The 25,955-nt window shown below is 41.1% G+C and overlaps 2 protein-coding genes across 2 annotated transcripts in view; one reads left to right on the forward strand and one right to left on the reverse strand.

The window, feature by feature from the left end:
* Positions 1–20,831, forward strand: part of mc5ra (melanocortin 5a receptor) — a 43,362-nt gene extending 22,531 nt beyond the window's left edge. Inside the window, exons 4-6 of the mRNA XM_084358547.1 lie at positions 7,126–7,314; positions 8,516–9,069; positions 12,208–20,831. Of these exons, the coding sequence (XP_084214673.1) occupies positions 7,126–7,314; positions 8,516–9,069; positions 12,208–12,317 (853 nt within the window). The 3' untranslated portion in view covers positions 12,318–20,831. The remainder of the gene's footprint in view (positions 1–7,125; positions 7,315–8,515; positions 9,070–12,207) is intronic.
* A 491-nt stretch (positions 20,832–21,322) lies between these two features.
* On the reverse strand, positions 21,323–25,115 carry mc2r (melanocortin 2 receptor; the record flags this gene model as incomplete). The annotated part of the gene is made up of 2 exons (XM_084357667.1): positions 21,323–21,875; positions 24,763–25,115. 2 exons carry the CDS (start codon positions 25,113–25,115, stop codon positions 21,323–21,325), a joined length of 906 nt encoding a protein of 301 aa, XP_084213793.1.
* Positions 25,116–25,955: the final 840 nt, after the last annotated feature.

The raw sequence follows: 25,955 nt of genomic DNA on the forward strand, positions 1-25,955 counted from the left end.
ATGTGCGGATGGTGAAATCACGGGTTAGGTGAAAGCATTTAAATAATAGTTCTTAATACAGGACAACCTCACCGAATTTCTCTTAAGCTCAAAAGATCTGAATCAAAGCCAAAGGCACCAACTCGTATTTCATGTGTGTGAATCCAGCTGTATGAGTGATGGTTAGCCTACTTTCTCTGAAGAGTTGGGGACGTCAGCTGGCTTTTTGTTTAGTCTCTGGTGGTTCATAGCTCAACTGCAGACTGGCAGTCCTGGCCCAATAGAAGAGTGTTGCAGCTCGTCCGGTATCTGGAGTTTGACAACCTCGGTCCGGTGTCGGAGAAGTACTCAGCCGGTGACAATCTTGTCCAATGCCCAGCGGAATGGCACCGTTTGTGAGCATTGGGGGCAGAGCCGGTTTTACTTGGCACAAAGTCTTTCTTTCGTTGGAAACCGCTTGCACGGTTTCTGAAACAGCCCGTTACTGAAACGTCTTTATCAATGATGATGATCTTAATAAAGATGATGGTCTTCTTTGTCGCTTTGAGTGGTGATTCTTAGGCTCTGACTTGTAAACTAATTTAACTTCTCAACTAAATAACTGAAGGGTTAGAAGATGGCCGGACAAAATTACCTTGGTCACTTAATACAAGCAATTATAGTAGAGCTAATCACTTACATATTTCTTTTACTTCTAACCTAATACTTATTAAACAGGGCATATCAGAGACATTTACTGGTAATAATCCAAAAACGTATTATGAAGAAGGTCCTTACAAAGTTTGTCCCAATCATACCAGGACTCACCATTAGAGGGTACTGTGGTTCCACAGAACACAGGTCATTTTTACGCATTAAATTTATCTCAGTCAATCTTAAGCGTAGAGAAATGTAGGAAAAATCAGTTTTAATAACTTTTCTTTCTGTTTCATAATTTGTTAACATTAAGAAGATGAGGTTCTGTCTTAATAGCTATTTAGAACCTTGTTGAAATATGGACAAGTGAACCTCGCTTGACCTAAAGACAGTGTACTTGTACTTGAGAGTGTACTTGTCTCCGAACATCAAGAGGACAGACAATGTTAGATAGTTGTAAATAACAAAAGGGGGTCTTCTGTGAACCATCTATCTGACGGCTTTATTGAAAGGAAAATAATGTCCTCCTTGCCAGGTGGAGATGGGAGACTGCAAGGCGCCTCTTATCTGAAAACAAAGTCAGCTCATATCTGTAAAGGAATGTTTGCCTTTGTGAGAACAAGGCCTCAATTAATAGCAGAGACGAGGGACATGTGTTCCTACAATTGGTTATAATGTAGGGCACAGACCGCAGGTGAAATAATGCAGTTATTGGGACAATTGAAAAAGAAATAATATCTTTATTTTAACTCATCTGTAAATCCAAGTCAATCACAGTCTAATTTCCAAGTGTAGGCCTCAACTATATTCCCTTTACTGTAACTTTAATCACATAAATGTATTTAATTAATACCAGATGATCACATGATACAACTCATTAAAGGGGTACAATGTAGTAGGAGATGAAATTCAAACTCAGAATTTTTTACAATATTAATGAGGTAATAATACAAACTCAGAAATATTAGTCTTTTCCAAAACTGAATAAACAAATGGTTTTGAGGAAAATAAGGTGGCAGGGTCTAGCAAATATAAACAACATGCTGTTGCCATGAGGGGGTGTACCTGGTCTCTGTCAGATATACAAAAACAGGACACAAATGCAGACATGGAAGCAGGCAGCTTCACAACAAAAAGCCAGCTTTAATGAAAGCTGAAAACCAGTCCACATAATACAAAAGGAAATGAGAGAAAAGGCAGGTAACAAAAAGCTGGCAAATGAAGACAATCCAGACAACAGTAAAACAAAGACAGAGAACAAACCATGAATCAAAGGGGAGAACATGAGGGGGAGTACATGAGGACAAGAACTGAATAAATGGACCAACAAAGAGTGACGAACAACACAGTCTTAGGTCTAGTCCACACATACATGGGTATTTTTAAGAATGCATTTTTTACCTCCTCCGGTTTCAAAATAGTTCCACACCAATGGTATTTAAAAAAAATCTCTGTCAACATGAAAATGCAAACACCAGACTGTCAAGCACATGCCAAAGGAGCAGATGGCGATACAATCCCTACCGTAAGCCACATTGGCCAATCAGAAGCCTGAAGCCATTACCAGGAAAAGGCTGAACAACAACAATGGTGCCTCGCTTCATTCGTGCTTCATTTCCACACTGATAGACGATATCTGTCCCATAGTAACTGTTAAAGTTTTTCCCAATCAGAAATCATGGGTTGATTGTTCTGTTCGTAGGGCTTTGAATGCACGCACCGCCGCCTACAATGACGGTCTCAGGTCCGACATGTCAGCCTACAAAGCGTTGTCCTACGAGCTCAGGCGAATGGTGAAAGCGGCTAAGAAGCGATACAGGGACAAAGTGGAGGCTCAGCTGTGCGACCGCAACAGCAGAGGCATGTGGCAAGGACTTCGGATGATCACAGACTACAGAGGAGGCACAAACACCCCAGCAGTCACAGACCCCTCACTGGTGGAGGATTTAAACTCTTCCTACGCTTGCTTCGAGAACAGCAGCAGGGAGGACGGCCCCCTCTCCCTCTCAGAGCATGACGTCAGAAGAGCTTTGAGACGAGTGAACTGCAGGAAAGCAGCTGGCCCAGATGGCATCCCTGGGAGGGTGCTAAAGTTATGTGCTGACCAGCTAGCTACGTTGTTCACCTCCATCTTCAACCTGTCTCTGGCCCACTCGATCGTCCCCACATGTTTCAAGTCGTCCACTATTGTCCCCGTACCCAAGAAGACCAACCCAGCCTGCTTAAATGACTATAGCCCTGTAGCTCTCACATCTGTGGTGATGAAGTGCTTTGAGAGACTCATTAAAGACTTCATCAGCTCATCACTACCCGGATCATTGGACCCCCTTCAGTTCGCCTATCGTCCCAAGTACTGATGACACCAACTCACATGTCCTCTATTCCACCCTCTCCCACCTGGACATCGGCAAGGGAAACTATGCACGTTTGCTGTTCATTGATTTCAGCCCGGCGATTAACACCATAGTTCCCCTCAGACTGGTCGCCAAGCTCAGGGATCTGGGGCTGAGCTCTTCACTCTGCTCCTGCGTCTTGAACTTTCTGACCGGCAGACCACAGGTGGTGAAGATCAAGAATTGCACCTCTGGCACCCGCACCCTCAACACCGGTGCCCCCCAAGGCTGCGTCCTGAGCCCCCTGCTCTACTCCCTGTACACCCACGATTGTACAGCCACACACAGCACCATCGTGAAATTTGCAGATGACACAGTGGTGATTGGCCTGATCTCCAACAACATGGAGACGGCTTACTTGGAAGAGCTGGAGTTGCTTACATCATGGTGCAAGACCAACAACCTGGACCTGAACGTGACCAAACCAAGGAGGTGGTGGTAGATTTCAGGAGGCAGAAGCATTACGCACCACTACAGATCTTCGGGACCCCGGTGGAGAAGGTGTCCAGCTATAGTACCTCAGAGTTCATATCTCTGAGGACCTAACATGGTCAACCCACATCATCTCACTGGTGAAGAACGCTAGGCAGCACCTGTATCACCTCAGATGGCTGAGGAAATTTAAGATCTCCACAGGGCTGCAGAAAACCTTCTTCTCTGCCACCATCCAGTCTGTCATCTCTGGAAGCATCACCTCCTGCTACGGCAACTGATGCGCTCAGGAGCAGAAATCTCTTCATAGAGTGCTCCGATGTGCTTCACTAGAACTGCATTGCCCTGCCTTCAGGACATTACACCAGGCGGTGCAGGTCCAGAGCGACCAGGATCATGTGGGACATTCACCACCCCAACTATGAACTATTTGTGAAGCTGCCTTCTGGCAAGCGCTTACGCAGTGTCATGGCCAGGACTGAGCGTCTGAGGAGGAGCTTCTTCCCTCAGGCCATTCGCACAATAAACTCTCATAAACCAACATAACACACACTCAGCACACACCATATATCACACACATGCATACACACACTGCTACTTTGCTCACGGCTCTTTCTGTAAATACTTTGTCTTTTTGTTTATAATATGTAAATATATACTGTATATATATTTATATATATATATATATATATATATATATATTTCTATTTAAATTTAAATCTTTTACTTTATTCTCTTTTCAGTTTTATTTTCTTATTGAAATTTTATTTTCTGGTTGCACTATTTTTTGCGCAGTAAACGGAGTGGTTGCAATTTCATTTCACTGCTGCTGTACTTGTACAATTGCATGTGATGAATAAATCTTCGAATCTTGAATCGCAGGGGAGAATCATATGGACTGACACTGAAGTGTAGTTACATAACATAAAAGTGAACAAAATCTAAGAAATGTGGACTGGGAGTCTTGCCAATCAAAGTACGGTCATATCCTAGCGCTGTCCCTGGAGAGGTACGGTTCTGAGACGTCTCACACACACTCACGACGTCAAACAATATATTCACCCAAAACGCAGAGAAAAAGCTTTGTTTTAAGAAATACATGGAAAAACACTAGACACAGGGAAGGGGCTGAACGCTGGAAAAATCAGGAAAAACACTAGAAGGAGTGAAGGGCTAATTAGGGAGGTGGAGTGCAGGTGTGAAAGGAAAGCAGATGGTGGAAGAACTCAGGTAACAGGACTGGGCTAATAAAACAGATATGAGACAGGTGTGGAGGGAAAATGAGGTTGGTGAGAAAAAACAGATGGGCAAAGAGAACGCTGGAAAAAGGGGCAAAATAAACCACAAAACACAAAAAACAGAAACAGACATACAAGGAATCTAAAATGACAGGTCCATGACAGTCTGCAACAATGTTTGGGCAGGTGATGCCAGTTTCCCAGCGAACATTGCATTGCAACAAGATGATAAATTGAAAAGTCATGAAGTGGCGTGTCTGGAAATGTAGCTACCCTCTGTGGATGTCTGCGAGGGAGGAGCTCTTTACTGTAGGCTGGTATCAAATCAAATCAAATCAAATCAAATTTTATTTGTATAGCCCAAATTCACAAATCACAGTTTGCCTCAGAGGGCTTTACAATCTGTACAGAGACGACACCCTCTGTCCTTCGACCCTCGATTCGAGTGAGGAAAAACTTGCCCCAAAAAAGGCCCTTTTAACAGGGAAAAAAAATGCGGAAGAAAGCTCAGGGAGAGCCACAGAGGAGGGATCCCTCTCCCAGGACGGACAGACGTGCAATAGATGTCGCATGTACAGAGCAGATCAACGAGATCACAATGTATTCAATTATAAGCGATGGTTGACAGGAGTGAAAGTACACAAAGATGTATTACAGCAATAATGATGAAATGCACATGGAAATGTGATTACTAGTGATAACAGTAGTAGTGATCAATGGCAAGGATGGTATGTAGCAATGCAGTACGATAATAGTAGTGGAACGTATGTAACAGAGATGTGACTAATATTAGCGACAGTAGTGGTGGGTGTCAGGCAGGGTCATGGCAGTAGGTGCATCCACGATCAGGCAGGGCCATAGCAGTGGGCGCATCCACGATCAGGCAGGGCCATAGCAGTGGGCGCATCCACGATCCACGACCCGGGCGCGGCCAGGATCCAAGGGAGCCTGTAGGACTAGAAAGCACAAGGACTCCGGGGAAGAAGTAAGTCAGTGACATGCAGAGATGGGGCATGTATACAGGCATAATGTATACAGATGGAGAGGAGAGGAGAGGGGAGGAGAGAGAAGCTCAGTGTGTCATTGTCCCCCGGACTAGGCCTATAGCAGCATAACTAAGAGCTGGCCTGTCCTGGACCAGCCCTAACTATAAGCTCTATCGAAGAGGAAGGTCTTAAGTCTACTCTTAAAGGTAGAGAGGGTGTCCGCCTCCCGGACCAAAACAGGAAGATGGTTCCACAGAAGAGGAGCTTGATAACTGAAGGCTCTGGCTCCCATTCTACTTTTGGAGACTTTAGGAACTACAAGTAATCCTGCGTTCTGGGAGCGTAATGCTCTAGTTGGGTGATAGGGTAATATGAGCTCCTGGAGATATGATGGTGCCTGACCATTGACAGCTTTGTAAGTGAGGAGAAGGATTTTAAACTCTATTCTTGATTTTACAGGGAGCCAGTGAATGAAGGGACAGTAGGTTAACATGCTAAACTAAGATTGTGAACAAGATAACAGTCTCTGCTCAACATCAACATGTTAGCATCGTCATCATGAGCTTGATTGCTATGATGGGGTTAGCATTTAGTTGAGTACCTCTGTCACAAAGAGCGGCCAGCATGGCTGTGGACTCGCTGCAAACATTCACTCCAAGTGCCAGACTGCAGTTGGAAATAATTCAGCACACATGAGCTAAAGACAGTGAGCTGTTTACCTAACCTTGGCTAACTTTCTAAAACTTATTTTCATGGCCATATTGTTACAGCACTATGTCTCATCATCTTTCACATTGTCATCCTCCTCACTGTTGACAAGCTCTTGCACAACAGGCTCTACATTTTGTATTATGTATCGACAGGGTAGTTTATGTTTCATCCATTTGCTAAATATTGACCTGTTCATTAAGGTCACCAAGCACACACTGTATTACTTTGAATAGCCACGCTGTCATTTTAGTGTAGTGCATCAGATTCAATTTACAAGCACAGTCTTGTTTTTTGTTTGTGCCTTTGTCAAGACTGTCAAAGTGTCACCCTTAAATCATTTTGTTTAGAAAAAAAAATGCTAAAAATACAGTCACTATAAACCTTTTCTCTGTTGTTGTTTTAAGTTTCTAAACTTTGATTTATTTTAGGTAAATTTAGTAAAGACTGTTTTAAGAGTTCTTGGGTCCAAATGTTAAGGACCAGTGTCTTGACTTTGTACTCGTGTCAAGACAATACCTGGGCCTCACTTCTGCCAGCTGGTTGCCCAAAGAAAATAGGCTACTAACTGTCATGGACTGTGTAATGCTCCTTATACAATCCAAAATGATGTATTTGTTGTTTTTCCTCTGTGACAGCTCCTTGAGCTCCAGCTCATTAGGGGAAATAAGCACCTAAACAGAAACATGTACAGATTTGTTAACATCTATGTTTATGATCAAAGCTTAACCCTCATTTGTTTGGCTGTTGCAGTCTGGCAGTAGCGGACATGCTGGTGAGTGTGTCCAATGCCTGGGAGACCATCATCATTTACCTGCTCAATAACAGACAGCTAGTGGTGGAGGACCACTTCATCAGGCAGATGGACAACGTGTTCGACTCCATGATCTGCATCTCTGTCGTTGCTTCGATGTGTAGCCTGCTGGCCATCGCTGTGGACAGGTAATGATGGAGGGAGGTATGTTCAGATCGATAGAAGCACTTTAATCTCTGTCCTGAAATCCCTTTAGAACCTCCATTTCAGTACACAAATACACATTATTGTACCTGTTTCCTATTACTCCTCTGGGAAAAGCTCCTTTAAGTTTTATAATTAAATTGACTCTTTATTAAATGCACTCTCACAATGTGAGGATAATTATTTTACTCTGTTGTGTCTGAAACAAGACAAGGTCACTCTTTTAGTTCAGTGACTGAAAACATGACATGAAAACAATAGCTTACATAAGGTTACAAATTACATTGCGCAACAGAGGCACAATGTAATTGGCTAACATTAGTAACATACTGGTACCCACAGTAACTGCTTATTCAGGTCTCCTAGTCTCTTAATATTGGGCTAATACAGAACTCATGTATAATAATGATTATCTAACTGTAAGGGATTACGCAGGAAAGGCGGGGGACACAAGGTTAATCTTGACAAAGTTAAGGCTTTAATCACCCAACAAGTCTTCAATCAATGCAAAAAAACAGGGTTGCAATAATGTTTAAAAACATTAGCAAAGGAAAAATTATTAATCAAACAGTACTTCATCTGGGCCCTTTAACATAAATCAGGTCAACAAAACAATTTGTCACATCTTAGGTCAGGATCACACGACTATCGAGCAGATAACCCCAAATCACCCAAGATATTCTTTATCTGTGTGATGCAACCCGGTTTCACAATTTGATAGGATTTTAAAACTCCTGTAGTGTCAGCCCAGCCTTAGAAAGTAAGCTGATGATGTCATCAGAGTTTAATCAGCAACAGTCGTGAGACTACACACTTCTAAGATGAAGTGTGCAACATTTTTTATTCATTTTTACTGCACTTATTCCAAAAACCTGGGTGTTTCCCAGAGAGTGAATATAATGAAAGGAGTATGCTCCCAACTAGGGACTAAAGGTCAGAAGATCTAGACCTCTGCTGTATTTATTTCCTATTTTGGTCCTATTTTGACAATTTTTTTCCCCAACTCAAACTTCAATACACAATTGCTGAAGTACCCTTTTAAAGTTCAAATAGAGAAGTTGCTACGTACCGTGTGTACTCCCTTAGAGCAATGTTATTGCATTATTGTGCACAGGGACAATTTTCCACTTCTTGAGACCTGTCAGGGATTTGTGCAATTCTTCCAACATTTCCTATCATCTACAGGTACGTCACCATCTTCTATGCACTGAGGTATCACAACATCATGACAGTAAAGAGAGCCGGCTGCATTATCGGGGGAATCTGGACCTTCTGCACGGGCTGTGGGATCGTCTTCATCATCTATTCAGATACCACCCCTGTCATCATCTGCCTCGTCTCTATGTTCTTCGCCATGCTGGTCATCATGGCTTCCCTCTACAGCCACATGTTCATGCTGGCGCGTTCTCACGTCAAGCGCATCGCTGCCCTGCCCGGCTACAACTCCATCCACCAACGGGCCAGCATGAAGGGGGCCATCACACTGACCATCCTGCTGGGGATCTTTATCGTCTGCTGGGCGCCCTTCTTCCTCCACCTGATCCTGATGATCTCCTGTCCGCGGAACCTCTACTGCGTGTGCTTCATGTCCCACTTCAACATGTACCTCATCCTCATCATGTGCAACTCTGTGATTGACCCACTGATCTATGCCTTCAGGAGTCAGGAGATGAGGAAGACTTTTAAGGAGATCATCTGTTGTTACAACCTAAGAAACGCCTGCACCAACATCTGCATAGGTAAGTATTGAGAGAGACAGACCAATGAGAGGATGGATAGGATGAACTGACAGGAGCATAACCACGGAATCTTATCAAAATACACTGGTTCATTTGCACTTCTCAGCTATACAGTGTATAATCAAGCAAATGTTTGTCTCTGTCCAGTATGAACTGAAAATAGGACACTCACAGTTTAACCACTGTTTGATAATGTATCTACCATTTAAACAAAGTGGCTCGACTATTAGGTACTCTCTTTGAACACACCTTTAGAAATCATGATTCATTTGAATGTGTGTCACAGAAATCTGTTTGTGTTCTTTCATTATAGCCCTCATTTCTTTCATCCTTCTGCTTTTTAATCAGTGAGCTGTTGCAACCCTTTGCTGAAAGGATATTTCCTTTGTCACGTCCATCAATGCTGCTCAGAGCACTTATATATACTTGCTTTTAACTAGACATTAGCATGCATATGACGACTAACTCGCATACCCAGTGTTGCTTCGGAGAGGTTGTTGTGTTTGGAAAAGGTTGCATGCAAGGTGCACGGATGAATGGTGGAGGAGTGAAGTCAACAATAATTAGGGAAAGTTTCAAACAGAATAAAGCTCATAAAGCTCATCTCTACTACCTACCACTGACACATCCTTATACCTATGGTTATACCAAGGTTGATTGCAAGTAACTCCCAAAACGGCATGTATCAACCATTCCCGCAACAACACGAATGCTGCAGCGGCTGAAGGGTGTACCGGACCTCTGTCGTCCGCTCACATTTGGTTAGTTTTAGGCAACAAAGCTACCTGGTTAGGTTTCAAAAACATGGTGATTTTGGGTAAGAACAAATATGCTACTTATGTTACTAAATTAAAACAACTTGCTGTTGACATTTGGTTTCACATGGGACACGAAGAGCATTCTGCTGTATAACTCATCATTGTCTGCTTTATACTCCTCAAATCAGTTATTCAGGAACGATTTAACTATCAAGTCCTTACCAATTCATTCCTTACTTGCTCCGCAGTAACTACTCACATTTTTGTGTATCTTATTGTTAAGTGTTACCAGTGATTTTACCAGACATGTTTAGCTGCTCCTCATCTCTACTTTAACCTAGCCGGTCCAGGCTACATAAGCATAACTTACTCAAATCTCTGAACACATACTTGTTTGTCGCATTTTCAGAAGACTTAAATAAATTCACTACTGAACCAAACTTCATGAATGTTTTTTTTGTGACTAACAAGTATATGTTCCACTCATTTGGGGTGCCCATTAGCTCATTTGGTAGAGCGGGCATCCCATGTACAGAGGCCTTGCCCTCGCTGCAGTGGCCCGGGGTTTGAGTCTGGCCTGAAAAAAAAAAGTATATGTTACATTTGTAACGCCCACCAATGTAATAATGTCCACAAACGTAATAAAAAAAAAAAAGGATCATCTCTCTCTCTGTCTCACCGCTGTCCGCGGTGCTGAACCAAAGAAACTGATTCTGGAATTTTTAATGAGAAAAGGATTTTAACAAGATAATTTAACTTTTTGTGTGTGAAAGCTATATCAGTCACATAAGCAAATTTGAATTGAATTGAATCAATAAACCTTTAGATTCTTGCCTATAGACTGATAAGTGTTGTGTTTACAAATGAGCAATACATCCAGATTTCTTCAGATTTTTATTGCAAATGGGAATTCAAATTTAAATGTCAGGCGATGTTTTCCTCACGGAATTTTTTTTTTTTTCAAGCTAGCTGTCTCCCTCTGTCAACCACAATCTGTCTCCTCTGTCAATAAACTTTATTCAGCGCTGTCAATTAACAGGTGTTTGGGGGAAAACCCTCCTACTTAATGTTACTAAACTTTCAGCAGCTGGATTTTGCACCCACGGTCAGTAGTATTAGTAGGTGTATAGGCAAACAAACAAACAACAACCACAACGACCATTATTCATTGTATTATTACATTTGTGGGAAGTTATTGCAATAAAGATTTTCACTTCCCCACAAACGTAATAGTTTTACATTTTTGGAAAATCGCATGTTACGTTTGTAGTAGGCAACGGCTATTACGTTTGTGGAAAATGTATTACATTTGTGGGTTTATTACATTAAATGCTGCAGATTTTTATTACGTTTGTGGACATTATTACATTGGCGGGCGTTACATTCCACTCATTCCATCAAAGAAAAATGAGAGTTGTAGAAATCAACAGAACTCAAGACTGCCATGATGAACATGTTCTGTACAAGTGTATGTAAACTTTTGACCATGACTGTAGGTACTAGGTTGACTCTACTGCAATGCTTTTAAAACTCGATTCTAAACTGTCTAAATTTTGAGTTCATAATGTTAATCAATTCAGTACTCTTTTAACTAAGCATTGACCATGTAGTCTCCACCTCAATGTCCACGCTTTTTCTCAAGTAAGATATTCTGTAATCAGCCAGAGACAAGTCAACCCTGACATGTCAGGTGAATATACTTTTTTCTTCAAGTACACTGAAAGTATATGCCACAAAATATGAAAGCAGAAGATCGCGGTTTCCCATTTCCCAGGCCTTAACCATGACCACAATCACAGCAAGCTGCTTTCACAGGCAATCTATATGGTCATTTTTCTGATGGGAATGGCCTGATTGAAGCTCGGGTTGGTAAGATGGAAAAACTGTCAAGCCCAGGCTAGATTTTGAAAGTATCCAGCCAGTAAACCCCACCCCCTGCATTCAGGCCTCTCTCCAAAGCCACTCCCCCCAAACCATGAATGCCCACTGTCCAACAACTGCCGAATTCCGCCGACGGAGTCCGAGTCCTCACGAGCGGTGGGGAGGAGAGTGTATCGGTGCATCGTTTACATCACAATATCTAACTACAAGTAGCTACCTCATGTCTCATTCACCTGTAAGTAAACACCTAATATTATCATATTGAACCTAAACAACCAACATAGTCATTGCTAGTACTGATAGCTGTCAAGCTAGCTTTGTTAGCATTCAGACATTGGTGCTTTTTTCTGGTAAACACCACTTACAACCTAACTATTTGTGTGTGTACAGTATATTGACCAGGCATGTAACTTGGACACAAAAGTGCCCTTATCAGAAGACATTCTTTGCAATTTGAATTTGTGTGATCTAATCACGTTGCTCATCTGTTACTTTACAGGCCAGAATTTGAGGACTACATTTGGAGCAATCACATCAAGTGCTGGAACTCTGCCTGACACCTGTTTATTTGTTGTTCTGTATTTACTCCTTGTTTTGCATTATCTCTAACTTGTTTGAATAAAGTCTTGAAATGATAATGCCTTTTCTTTACAATTCCAGCATAAACACCCAACCCATTACAGTTCTTACACTTTACATGATGCACTAATAATAACAACTGAATTAGGCAAGACTAAAGTACACAAAAAAATAACAAATAAGCATAAACAACTACATACAGGAAGGACATCCAGAGGTTTCTGATTATAGACATAGATCAGTGTTGGCCAGCTGTCGCAATCCTCTACTGTTATGGCAGTGATTGTCCGATAGAAAGAATAGCACAATTACATATCTATGCATTAACAATGTAGTTTAGACCTCAATGTCTGCATGTTTTCTTAAGTAAGATTTTTTGGAGTGAGCCAGGGATGATTCAGCCCTAATCTGCCACCTAGTGGATCTCCTTATTCTTCAAGTACACAGAAAGAATGTAAGCAGGAGATCGCTGTTTCCCATATCCCACCAACAGTCAACGTTGGTGTCTTTGAAAGGGGCACTGTGGAACTTCTGTGTCGTGCCGGAAGCCAGTCGTTGGTTTATGTTATTGGACTCCATTTCTAAACTAATGTTAGCTGCTGTCGCTCTCTGTTAGCAGAGCATAGAAAGGCACCGAGATGAGGCACTCGATAAAGTTGCATCTTTTGTACTGTCAAGGAAAATAAGACACAAGTTCACAGTCCAGCAGCATTAAACAACTTAATGTTTGTGGTAAAAAAGGAAAATCAGATATTTAGTTCAAAATGCATTAGAAATGTTACAGACATGTTGAAAGACTTTTTTGGGCAGGCCTCGATGAAATCATGCCTCGATGGCGCACTCAGCATAACCCCTCCCCTCACACTGTAGCCTTATAAAAATGGGAAGCATCATTAGCATTGTCAGTTCTTGAGTTATTACACCGTCTTTTCGTCAGCTAGCTAGCCAGCTATGCCTTCGTCTCGCAAATGCATCTTTCCCTGCAGCCAGAATTTGCAGAACAGCTCGGTCGCTTTATTTAAATTTCCGAAGAATGAGGAGTTGAAGAAAAGGTGGATTGATTTTGTCCTGCGCATTGTCCCCACACATTGGGCTGAGCCGACTATCTCCCTCCCTGACTTTCATCCTCCTGTCCCTCCATCATCTGGCTCCTTTGTTGGCAGCGTTACCAGCCAACCAATGAGTGTAAGTTTGCCTGTCTGCTTATGTTATAATAACAGCAGTTGACTTAGTCCACAGTTGAATAAACCGTTAATACATTTTGTATAATGTGCAGTAACCCACTAATATGCGTTGTGTGTTGCATTGTGTAGATTAGCATCATTTCATGTAAGGTTAGCTAATGACAGTGCATGATGCAATGTGTAATGTAATACCATGAGCCCATAGGGAAACACACATCTAATACTATGGTAATCCATGGGTAATCTATGTGCATTGATATAGTTATGACAAAAAATAATGCATGCGTAGTAAGGTCATGGTTTTACATTAGTAGACATTGGTGAACATGGACTGTCTCGGTCACCTGGCCACTGCATCACTTTCCCCTGGAGGGCACAGCTGCCATCCACCAAATGACATTACCGCTAATTGAACTACCGATTCATCCAGTCACATTGGCAGGCGGCTTTTAACAAGGTTCCGGAGGAAATTTCCCTTATCTACATTGCGAGCTGTTACACATTTTACTCCTGTAAACTGGGAGAAAGGAGGCAGGGAGAGAGAAATAACAATTTCAACTTGCCCAAAACTGGAGTTGCCGTTTGATTTTATGCATGCAGTTTACATGTTTCAGTCATTTCCAAACTACTCCTCTGTGTTTTTATACCCCACAATGGAAAAGGGAGGGTGGTTACGTGTAATTGTAAGGTTCGTGGTCCGCACTTTGGTACCCAGTTTTGTCCTGGGGTATTGTGTAGAGCAGGGGTCTCAAACTCAAATGAGCTAGGGGCCACTACTGGTATTGTTATCTCGTAGGAGGGCCACTTTTGAAAATTGTGTGTTATTTCTATCAGAATAACAGAATGAAAAACATTTGTCCATATAAATAACTTTAACTTTATTTAAAGTAAACCTTGCACTGAACTAACAAATTAACTAACCCTGAATAGATGGGTACTTTATTTCTTGCCAGACACTTAGCAGCTCACACAGCTGAGCCACATTTGCCCTGCTGGCGGTCACAGTTGAAGCCCTAGGTACATCTTCAAGATGCACATCAGTAAGCCTGGAGATGTACTTGCATTTATTAAAGTTCCTAGTCGACAACAGTTTCTCACACAGATATGTGCTTCAATAAAGGCACATTACCCGACTCAACACTTTGGACAGCTCTGGGAAGGATAGCGGGAGTTCTCTCAGAAATTGTCCAGTCATGTCTGCTTTTCCTTCTGCCTCTCTGAATTTAGTTTTTAGCTCAGCAACTCTTCTGTCGCCTCAAATTTTTGATTAATGAAAATGGCTAGCTGTGCATTGTTGGTCCAGTCTGTGCTTTCATCAAGCGCCACAGAGTATGGAGTGCAACTGTTCATTAATGCCACTGTTTTCGCTGATAGATATTGTTGAACAAGCTCTTCTAATTCACTCACCACAGAACTTGCTTCTACTGCAGCATCAGTGTCCTTCTCCACTTTATTGGAAAGACCTTGTTGAATCATAGTCCTCTATGTAGCTGTGTGGTTTGTTTATTCCTCTCGTCTCCCTGGTAACTTCTCTTATTGTTCTCCATGTTTAGTTATGACACTTTATATTATATTATATATTATAGATTATATTCCTTTAGAACGGCAAGTTTTTCCTTGCATATCAGGCAGATAGAATCTCCACTGAACTCCACGAAAAAATATTGTAATATTCACCTGATTGAAACCGTCCATGAACTGTGTCCATTATCCAGGTTTTTTTTTTCGGTTTGGAATTAAATTTAGAATAATAAATTAAATAATTTCGCACATGGAGGGGTATGGCACAGGGGCCGGGAGTTTGAGACCCCTGGTTTAGAGGGTACAATCTTATGCTCATATGCATCAGTATGTCTGACCCAGCAGACAAGTCATTTCAACTGTTATCTGTTGTCACAAAATAGTCCCTTCCAATCAGAGGACAGACAGAGTGCCAGTGTGACATGATGCAGAGGGTCACCAGAGAAGTTGGATATTGGACAGGCAGCTTTGTTGGGATAAGGACTGTGGCCACAGAGCTGTCTAAAAGGACACTAAGCACCAGAAAGAATACAGACATGTTTAGCTATGTATTTGTCTATGTCTGTGATGTCCACTGTCAGATCAGATAATTATTCCAGATTGGTTATTCCAGGACCCAACAAGATGACAGTTTGATTCATCAACATGCAGTCTGCCTGAAATCATTTTGGCTGACAGCAGTCGATTTACACCACCCAGCTGCTACATCTTCAGAAAGACTGATCATCCGGTTATTGCTTGATCATATGTCTATTATATGTGTTGGTTGATTATATTGGCTGAGAAACCTACATGGGAAACAGCTCCACAATGAGCTGGTCTTTACTGTTGGAAGCCGGCCCAAATTCTGAACCACGATCCTGTGCATTGTCTGTTTCTTGACAAAAATGCTTTCAGGCACATAATTTCGTGTACGGTTTAGCTGTAATACCATATCATTTGTTTCCAGCTGGCTGCTTTACAGTTTCCTAGCCAAAACCAAGCACAGCTCCAATCGCTAAACTGTACTAAACTGAAACCCTTCTGCATGTTTATTTGTCAGGAGTGCGTATGTGTCCAGTGCAGTGCAGTACATTCTGGTTGCTCTAAGTTTTCTACCTTTTGAGCAAAAGGAAATACCACAGCCCTGTTTTCTCTGGTCATTTAGCACAAATTTCAAAAACATTTGTGTCTTTCTACTGCATAGACAGCTACAATGGTTCTGCTTAGAGTACTGGAAAAAGTAAGGCATTCATCTATGATGGATTTTCACTATTCCCAATCCTGGACAGAGAACTGTGTGGGAGCCTGTCCTGTGCAGGGGGCGGGCTCTCACTGCCTGTCTGTCACTCTCACACTTAGGCGGCACAGACAGAGACACAGACACCCTGCTCCGAGGGGCAATGGCGGAGAGAGTCAAACGTTCAAAAGTGTGGTTGTACCTCACGAGAATCGATGCAGACATTGCTCGTTGCCACAGTGCAACATGTTCGTTGCATGTAAGGGCGGGAACACAAGCAATCTTTCAAAACATCTAGTGAAAGTACATCACATACAGATGGAGAAATGCACAGTTTCCAACAGCCTGGCTCGTAGTTCCTCTCTCGTTTCCCCATCCCAGAGTTAGTTAAAATATGCAGACATGAGTTGGTATCCGTTAGTAACCATTAGTCAGCTGAATGTTTAGCTATGCGGTCCTGAATTCTGTCTCACATGGTGAAAGCATCATCCAAACCTCAGACAGAATTCATGAATGTACAGCTAAATATTCAGCTGACCCATAGCGACGGCTATTAGTGAATTGTTGAACATGGCTGTTGGAACATGTTAAAAAAATTCGTAGATAACTGCTTATTTGATTTATCATTACATTATACTCTATAATAGTTATTTGTTCAAAATAGTGCAAAAATAAAGCAATTGTTCATTCTGTTGTTAAATTGTTTTTCACTTTAAAAGGTAACAAAAGGACCGATTAGGGTACCGTTACAGTACCGGATCAATGAGCGGTATTAGTAGGAGTATTAGTACCATTAAAATCTTAACGATACCAGTCCCTATGGACAGCACAGTTTAATGCAGGGGCTGTCTTTCCAATGGTGAAATACTTCTTTAAGTTGAGGCATCTTATTATTTTCCAGCGTCCTGGTCTCCTTTGAGATATTGATCCTGAAGATTTCAGTGAACCATTCCATAGTTTATTTTTACTCAGATTCATGTATGTGCACATTAATCAAAATCGATAATATTCTTGAGTATTGTAATCTATTTTTTACGTATTTTAAGTCAGTAAAAAGATATTTTCTTGTTAAACTTAGCTCTCTCCTTCAACTCCAGTGGCCCATTGTCTATCTGGTACGTGTTAAGGGCATTCTGCAGAGAGTCGGGGATCAGGCATACAGGCTTGAAGCATGGATGAACAGTCATGCTCCGTTGCTCTTCAAGAAGCTCTGTACATCGATTCTGAACCTGTCGGAGTAGGTAACAAGTAGTATTAGTACTCTATTGATTGTGGATTCATAATTTTAATGATCATTATGGAAGATGCATCACTTTATTATTACACACAGCATTAAGCTCAGAGACAGAGAGGTTTAGGGGAATTTGAGTGTTTCCCCTACTCTCACAGTCAGGAACTAATATCCTTAGAATAGACGTTTTTTATGTATGTGATGTATTCTGGCATTAATTCAATCAGCAATATTAGCTTGTCTTGGCTCAATCAAGAGTGTCTGTGTGATTAAGTTACATTATGAGCCAAGAGGCATCCAAGAATGAAGTGAAACTAGGTGCCTAAACAGTGGAAGAGGGGTGTGCATTATTAGGGGGTGCCTTTTTCCAAACTTGGTGTGAGGGGAGGCCCACACGCAGTCTCAGACTTAGAGAAGCCCTGATATAGATTTTCTGTTGCTCGGCTTGTGTATTGCAATGATGAAATTGAGCAGTTCACACATAAAACCTTCAGACGATCTGCAGGTATGTGTAGGTAAGTCAGTAGAAACTCACACTACACTGTTTATTATTTATTGCTGCAGTCTGAATAATATTGATCATGGCTGGGGTTCATGCACCTATATATTCTGTGATGTGCAACCAAACTAAAAATATGCTGGGTACACTGTGTCTTTCTACAACACAGGGTGGCCTTACATTACTTGGCTGGACTATGCTAGCTAATACATATTGCTAACATTCATAAATGAGAAGGAAAAATGTTGCAGACTGAGAGGAACGAGGTTGATCATCCGATGTCCCAGTGTCCTCTTGCTCAGATTAGGATTCTGGCTCTGATGGCTCAAACATGTATGGCTGTACAAGCCCTATACTGCAGCTACCATCCATGTTTCCGTTCATCCTGTTGTTTGACAGTTGGGAGAGCTGGCATCTTTCCCGCAATAGGGTGTGGTCCTTGCTCCTCCAGCAGACGCCCCCCAGTGTTTCAGATCAGAGAAAACTGTACGTTTTTTCATGATTTTGAAACTGTATTTTACATGCTTGGCAATTCTTTTGGTCATTCAAATTTGGTCAGGTTGTTAATAACACATCTTTCTGTGATGTGACAAACTCAGAGCATGTTTTATTCCTAATATCAACATTACCTTTTTGTTTTTTTGGTTTTTTTTTTGTCTGAACATACTACCGTTATGCAGGAGGATCAGATAAAAAATGCTCTTATATGACAGTTTTGAGGGATAATAACACATTTCTGTCTTTTTTCTTGTCTACATTAACAGATTGTTAAAAAGCAAGTATATAAGCACTAAATAAGGGCTGCAAAGGCAGTAATGTGTTAAATGAAAAAGAGGAAACGAGGCACCAAACACAAAATCCAAGCTCAGTCTGTCAGAAGTTCCTCAACTAATTTAATCCACCTACAGAACATAAAACTGGTAGTTTTCACTCTTGACCAGATCATGTTCCTTCTAATAGACAGACTGAACCTGGTGGATAATGTGTTTGCACCTTTGCAGTTCTTGTCATTTTAGGTGCAAATATCATAGAGGAAAATAGCATGTGTATAGAACATAGTGGAGTATAAGGCCTGTTGTGTTGGGAAGTGATCAGGGGGTCACACACAGGACTTTAAAGCAGGAGACCAGCATTCATGTCACTTCAGAAACCAAAAGTCAGTACTGACATATTTTAACTTATGTCCATACAGTAAGTGAAGTTGTGACTTATTTCATTTACATCACATATGAAATGTGGATTAAAGAGTGTGAATGTGAAGCATTTAGAACATTTGAGATTCTCTCATAGGAACAAAGATCCACAAAATTTGTTGTCCAGTATTGGAGAACATTAAAAAAGGAGTGGGAACGTGGCTGTGTACCTTCTACTGCTGTGAATATGCATCATATATTGCTGATGGTATCTGAGTCATTAGTTTTGCATTCTTCTGACTTCATGCAAATGTGCATTTGCGGCAGAGCCGTTCAAATGTTGCACTGAGCGTTTATATTGTATTATAACGCTTTAAGTAAAGTTTGGAAAAAAAAAATCTTACATCACATGTGTAACCTGACTTAATAACATACTTACATTAACCCAAACTGCAATCCTTTCCAGTAGTTTTGTTGCCTATACCTAACTAAACTGCCATCGTTTCACAACATTAACCATGTGTGTAATATTGTTACCAAGAAGATGAATGCTACGTGCTTATGATGTCCTGACAAAGGTCAACTGAGTTTGTCCTTTCCTGAATTGTCTAAAAATCATTTATTTAAAACACAAAAAGCTTAAAGAGTGCTGACATGACATGTCACAAGCTCTGGTAATGTCTGTTTTTGGTGGTTTTAAGCTCTTCACAAGGCAAACTTTTAAGCGATTCTGAAAAAAAAGTTGCTTTTTTAGTCTTATTCTCTGACGCAAGCCTGCACAGAGCCGCTGCAGGCAGAGGCATGGATTGAAATGAGAGCACATCTGTTGGGTCAGACATGTGAGTGGAAATGCAGCTGATACGCTTGCAGCTTAGACACAGGGTCGGTGCTACATTTAACGGGCAGCTTCCTCAAATAGCTACAGCTGTTTCTGCTTTGATGTGAATGTATGTACTTTGTACCATGTTTTTTTTAGCTGCTTCATTCATTCAGCATGCCCCACGATGATCTCTCCAGACCACCTGCCTGCTCCACAGTTTACTCAATGTAAAGATGCCATAAGATTACACTTGAAATGTAAAAATGAATGTACCAATAGCTTCACAGTGCTCTCCGTGTGTTAGTGGTGCTTACCTCTCAAATGAGAAGCTTTATCATGAAGTGCAACTGCTTTTGATAAGAAATGTTTTGCGTCATGTCTTGGTCGTAGATTCATGTGTTACATAGTATTATCTATTGCAAAAAAGAACAAGCCATTTGTATTACATGTAGACAGCAAGATAAGAGATTCTTTTAAACAAACATAACATAACACATAACAGCGAACAGCATTAAAAGGATGTTTTTTCCTGTACTGTGTAGTTATTGCCTCGCTGTAGCTTACAATAATGTGTATTCTAAATGCTTTTGCAATTATGATAATGACATATATGTTTTCTTTGACCTACTGGTTTATTTAAAGAAAAAAAATAACAGCAATGGTTCCGTTTTGATTGCTGTACATGCACCTCCTACATGACATGTTGACCTGTGATTCATAATTGTTGTTATTGTTTATTGTGAAGTACTGTTCCCATGAAAACACTGACTGTGATGTCACATTGGGCAGAGGCCAAGCCCACATGCTGTTTGCATGCTCACTACCATGTTTATGTAGAGTAGCTGTGACATGTAGAAATATAAATGTGAGCTTCAGCTGAAATGAGTCATGTAAATAATTATTTTATTTATGTGTCTGAATAAAAGCAAAAGGTGAAATGGTGAGCTGATTTTATCATGTTGTTTGCATTAATCATAATAATAATAGAAATAACATGTCTATATAACATAATATATGTCTCGTGTCACTGTGGTGGGTCATTTTAAACAGGATTTGAGGAGAATGACACTTGGGGTGAACTGAGATTGCATCTCATTCATGAGAGAAAGGCTGATGGAGGAAGAGGGATGGATGGATGGTTAGACAGCCAGCAAGGCAGAGAAAAGATTTCCAAGTGAAAAGAAGAGACATACACAGAAACACTGTTCTGCGGAAATGTATGAGAACAACACAAACACAAAGAAAACTAAATATTGCAGGATGTCCTTGACCGGCTACAGTGGCAGTACAGATACAATACTATGTATTGTTGATTACAAAGTGTAAATATATGCAACCCCATATAAACAGTCTGCAGGTACAGAAAAGCTGCACATCTTCCCCAGATAAACAAAAGCTTAAATAAAAGGTGCAAAGAGATTTTCTCTGTCAGCAACGCCTCCAGTCCAAACAAAGCATCTTCCTGAAGGTGTGTCTGAGCTCAGCGATGCGGAAGGCGTAGATGGCCGGGTCGATGAGGGCGTGGCTTATCAGTAGCACCACATGCAGCTGGAACAGGGATCGGTAACACTCGCAGTACGGGTTCAAGGGGCAAACCATGATGATGATGAGGTGGACGAAGAACGGTGACCAACACACCACGAAAGCCCCGAACAGGATGGTGAGAGTCATTACCCCTCTCATGCTGTTGCCCCGCCACCACTGATGACGACCCCTCCCCCAACCGTTGTTGGACAGGGAAGCGATCTTCCTGGCATGGATGCGTGCCAGCATGAACATGTAGACGTAAAGGAAGCAGATAATTGCCAAGGAGAGAATAAAGAAGACAACAAAGCAGATAATAATGAAGGTGGACTCGAAGAATTGCACCATGAGCACAGCTGACACCCCGCATGTCGTCCAAATGACACCCAAGATGGCCCCCGTCCGCTGCATTGTCATGATGTTGTGGTATCGAAGTGCATGGAAGATGGTGATGTAACTGAAATGGAAAACAAATGATTTAATCATCCTCTCAAATTATCATGGTCTTCTGAGTTTTAATTTGTACAGAAGGTGAGAACGGCCATGCTCGCAATCGTTTTTCTAAATGACCTCAAGATGAAGAGCAGTTATTTTGTTATCTTAAGAAAACAAGCTTTGTTATTTCGAGATAACGCGATAATCAACCTGTTGTCAAGAGAAAAAAACCCTCTTGTTATCTTGTGTTCTGCCATGCCAGCATGCATAGATGGCATCTTGACATCTTTAACAACTGATTTAAGATGAAAATGTCAGGTCAAGGCAGATCCATCATTGATCAATGCGTCAGACTTTAATAAAGGTCTAACATGTGCCCATGTAGGACAGATCAAACAAACAGATGCACATATAATCACCACAGCTCCTCCAAGAGACCAGCCCAACATGAGGCAGCCTTCCTAGATTAGTGGTTTGTATCTCACCCTGTTTACATGTTTTCATTAGGCTTTCTTATATTGACACAAGTAAATGCTGTCTGTGTAGTTATTCATGACAATAATTCACACTGTATGGTATGACTTTGACTGGAACTGATGTTTTCTTGTGATAGTTACGTCTTTACCTTCAGAAACTGGCCTTTTGTTTCCTCGAGATAACAACATAAATGAACCCGTGACCACAAGATAATACTTGATAACAGATTTTTGTAAAAAATTACAAATTGCAAACACAGCCGTTCTTTGGCTTCCACACATCTGAATGTTCTAAATCTTTACATTTTTTGGTCTCTTGGGGGCAGCTGAAACAAGTTGTGAACACAACATTGACATATCCTTTATGTTGATGTGGCAAACAAAACAGCAATTTTATCATTAATTTGGAGATGTGTTTGTGTCCAGCTGATGAAGTCCAATATTTATCTTTTTTGAGCGCTGTTTTTGTTCTCTACTGATGCCTGGGGGAGATATTTGTCTCTTTAGCTGCTAAATGCTCCATTATGTTCACCTGCTAATCTCTGTGTCTGACTTTTGTTTGGTGCTGAGCAGGTGCTATCATGCTAGCACTTCAGTTTACGTGATATCCACAGGCTTGAAGGCACAGGTTAAAATAAGACAGTTTAAAACACTTAAAATTACTTTGTTTAACACACTAATCCAAAAGTACGGGGATGGGAGAGACCAGTTCCCCCACTATCAACAATTAAAATCCATAATTAAATCTAAATTAATATAACCATATATATATAACCATATATCAGTCTTTAATGACACCTGGAATACATTCATTACTTATCTAAACCCCAACCACAATCAAACCAAAGCCACGTACATATGTACCCCCCATGACTAACATACTGTAATTCCTTCATCTCTGTATTTATCTCATCTCCTCTCACCCACCTTCACTTAGCAACACCCATCATTTTACACACACACACACACACATCAGCCATTACACATACACACATACACCATCATTATTATTATTATTATTACTATTATTATTATTGCTGTTATATAATTATTTCTCTTGTTTCCTGAGACCCACACACACCTTCATTTTACATTCACCCAGCAACATACATATCTTTCCCTTCTATCTCTCTCCCCGTTTTCCTACTAATGTAGTGCTAATCAAATATCCACTCTCACTATTATTTATATAATTATTATTGTTGAAATATTATATATAATTTTTAACAATATTTATTTTCTTCCTATTGTTTCTACTGATTATATAACCTTTGATTATTATTATTATTATTATCTTTGATATGATCATCTTAGTGATGAAAATTAATTATATACACTGAACAAAAATATAAATGCAACACTTTTGTTTTTGCTCCCATTTTTCATGAGCTGAGCTCAAAGATCTAAAACATTTCCCATATACATAAAAAGACCATTTCTCTCAAATATTGTTCACAAATCTGTCTAAATCTGTGTTAGTGAGCACTTCACCTTTGCCGAGAAAATCCATCCCACCTCACAGGTGTGGCATATCAAGATGCTGATTAGACAGCATGAATATTGCACAGGTGTGCCTTAGGCTGGCCACAATAAACAAACAATAACGTAACAGTGAAGTGTACATGACGTGGAAAAACAAGCAGAATCACTGCCTTTAATGAGCTGTGGATGACTGAGTCGGAGTCCAGAGAAAATTCTCCCCATAGTCCTAGTTACCGAGACCTGATGCTTTGAATTTAAATATGAGCAGAGGATAATTGGTCATAGGGCCCACAATCCACTGAGAAACCACTCAAGACAGCCGGGTTAGCAGTAAACAGATCACATTAATCTGGTTTCCTTTACGTCACTGAAGCCAGATTTCCCTTTAAAATGCCTGCCTTTGATATGGGGGTTCTGGTGGATTAGACTGGGTTGGAATACATTCATAGATTCATACATCATAAATTCAAATCCATCCTTCAGTCTATTAAATATACAGTTTCCTATAAACATTCAGCCCGGTCACAGACTTTTTGACACTCTCCCCTCTGGCAGGAGGCTGCGGACCATCAGGACCAAAACCTCCCGCCACATGAACAGTTTTTTCCCCTCTGCAGTTGGAATCCTTAGCAAGTCCCGGGACCTCCACCCCCACCCCCACTGACACTGACACTCACACTGACTCTTGCACTCTGCCACTCAAACCCAGCACCGCCCTTGAATCTTTGCATTACATTAATGCAGAATTCTTTTCTTCTTTTATTTTCTATATCATCCAACACTTTTTGTCTCTGTTTGTTTGTTTATATTGTATATATTATAGTCACTGCACCTTATTCACCTAGACAAATTCCTTGTTGGTTTAAAATCCTTCTTGGCAATAAATCTGTTTCTGATTCTGATTCTGATCTAAAACATTTCTGTATGCAAATCCAAGGAATACATACATACCGATCCACAGCAATAGCCAGGAAACTGAAAATGGAGCCCACAAACGACATACACAGCAGGGAGTCTATCACATCATCCAGCTTCCTCTCCGAGGATCCTTTCTTCTCCAGCTGTCCTACATCGGCAAACACAATCATCAGGGTCTCGCAGCTTTTGGTGAGGCTGGCGATGGTGTTGAAGGCCGCCAGGCTGCAGATGAAGCAGTGCATGGGGGAGTGGAGGTTCCTGTTCCATATGATGGCCACCACAACCAGCAGGTTCTCGGCCAGGCTCACTGTGCCAATGATGAAAAAGACAGGGACAGGGACCTCCACCTCAGGGCAGTCCGACTGGTTCACTGTGGTAGCATTCATAGCTTGCTAAGATGGCGTTTTGTTAGATTAGAGAGAAAAGCTGATAAACAAGGAAACTACAGCTACCTGAACAGTAAAGTTCTCAAGATGTCAAGAAGGAAAAGTAAGTTCACATGGGAGTATTGCATTCAGAGTGTATTGAACTGCAGCTAACCTTAGTTTGTGCCAAAGTCAATCTGACCTCAAATGGTGGTGTTGTTGTCCCCGGGCAACAGGTTGCTCTCTGTAGTAAGTTTGTCACAAAATGTCATTTACACCCCTATTCCAGCTAGCATGGGGGGATCGGTGGTCTCGGTACAACTCGATCCCGCTCTACAGAAACATGACTGCATCTGCTTCTCCTCTGCTGTTTACACAAGAGACATCGATTTTTCCTGTGAGCAGCGTTGTCAGACAGGGAGTGTTTGTCCAGGGCTTACGGAAACTCAGTTATTGCCTAAGTTGTTTATATGAGATTCCAGTGCAGCGGATTTAAATTGTTGGTCTCGTGAACTGTGTCGATCCAGTCCTGCCTGTCTTCTGGTGGAGCTTGGAAGAATGTTTGCCTGAAGTGTCACCTGTGGAAAGACAAGTTATTAAAATCCACACGTATAATCCTCTTGCCTCTATTGAATGTGATGCACAGACTCAATAAGCTCCCTTGCAGTGTTTCACATGCTGATTTCAATATGAATCATGTACCATTTGGACACCATTGTCTTTACAACTCTAATTACTCTTTATGGGATTCATCCAAAACTCAACAGGAATATTCTGCCCTTCAACGTGAAAATAGTTAGTGCCACCTTTATAATTTGAAAAGCCTATGTAACGATATACCGAATTTCGTGATACCATCGT

The sequence above is a fragment of the Pagrus pagrus genome (assembly GCF_965226575.1).
Source record: "Pagrus pagrus genome assembly, chromosome: 7".
NCBI lineage: Eukaryota > Metazoa > Chordata > Actinopteri > Spariformes > Sparidae > Pagrus > Pagrus pagrus.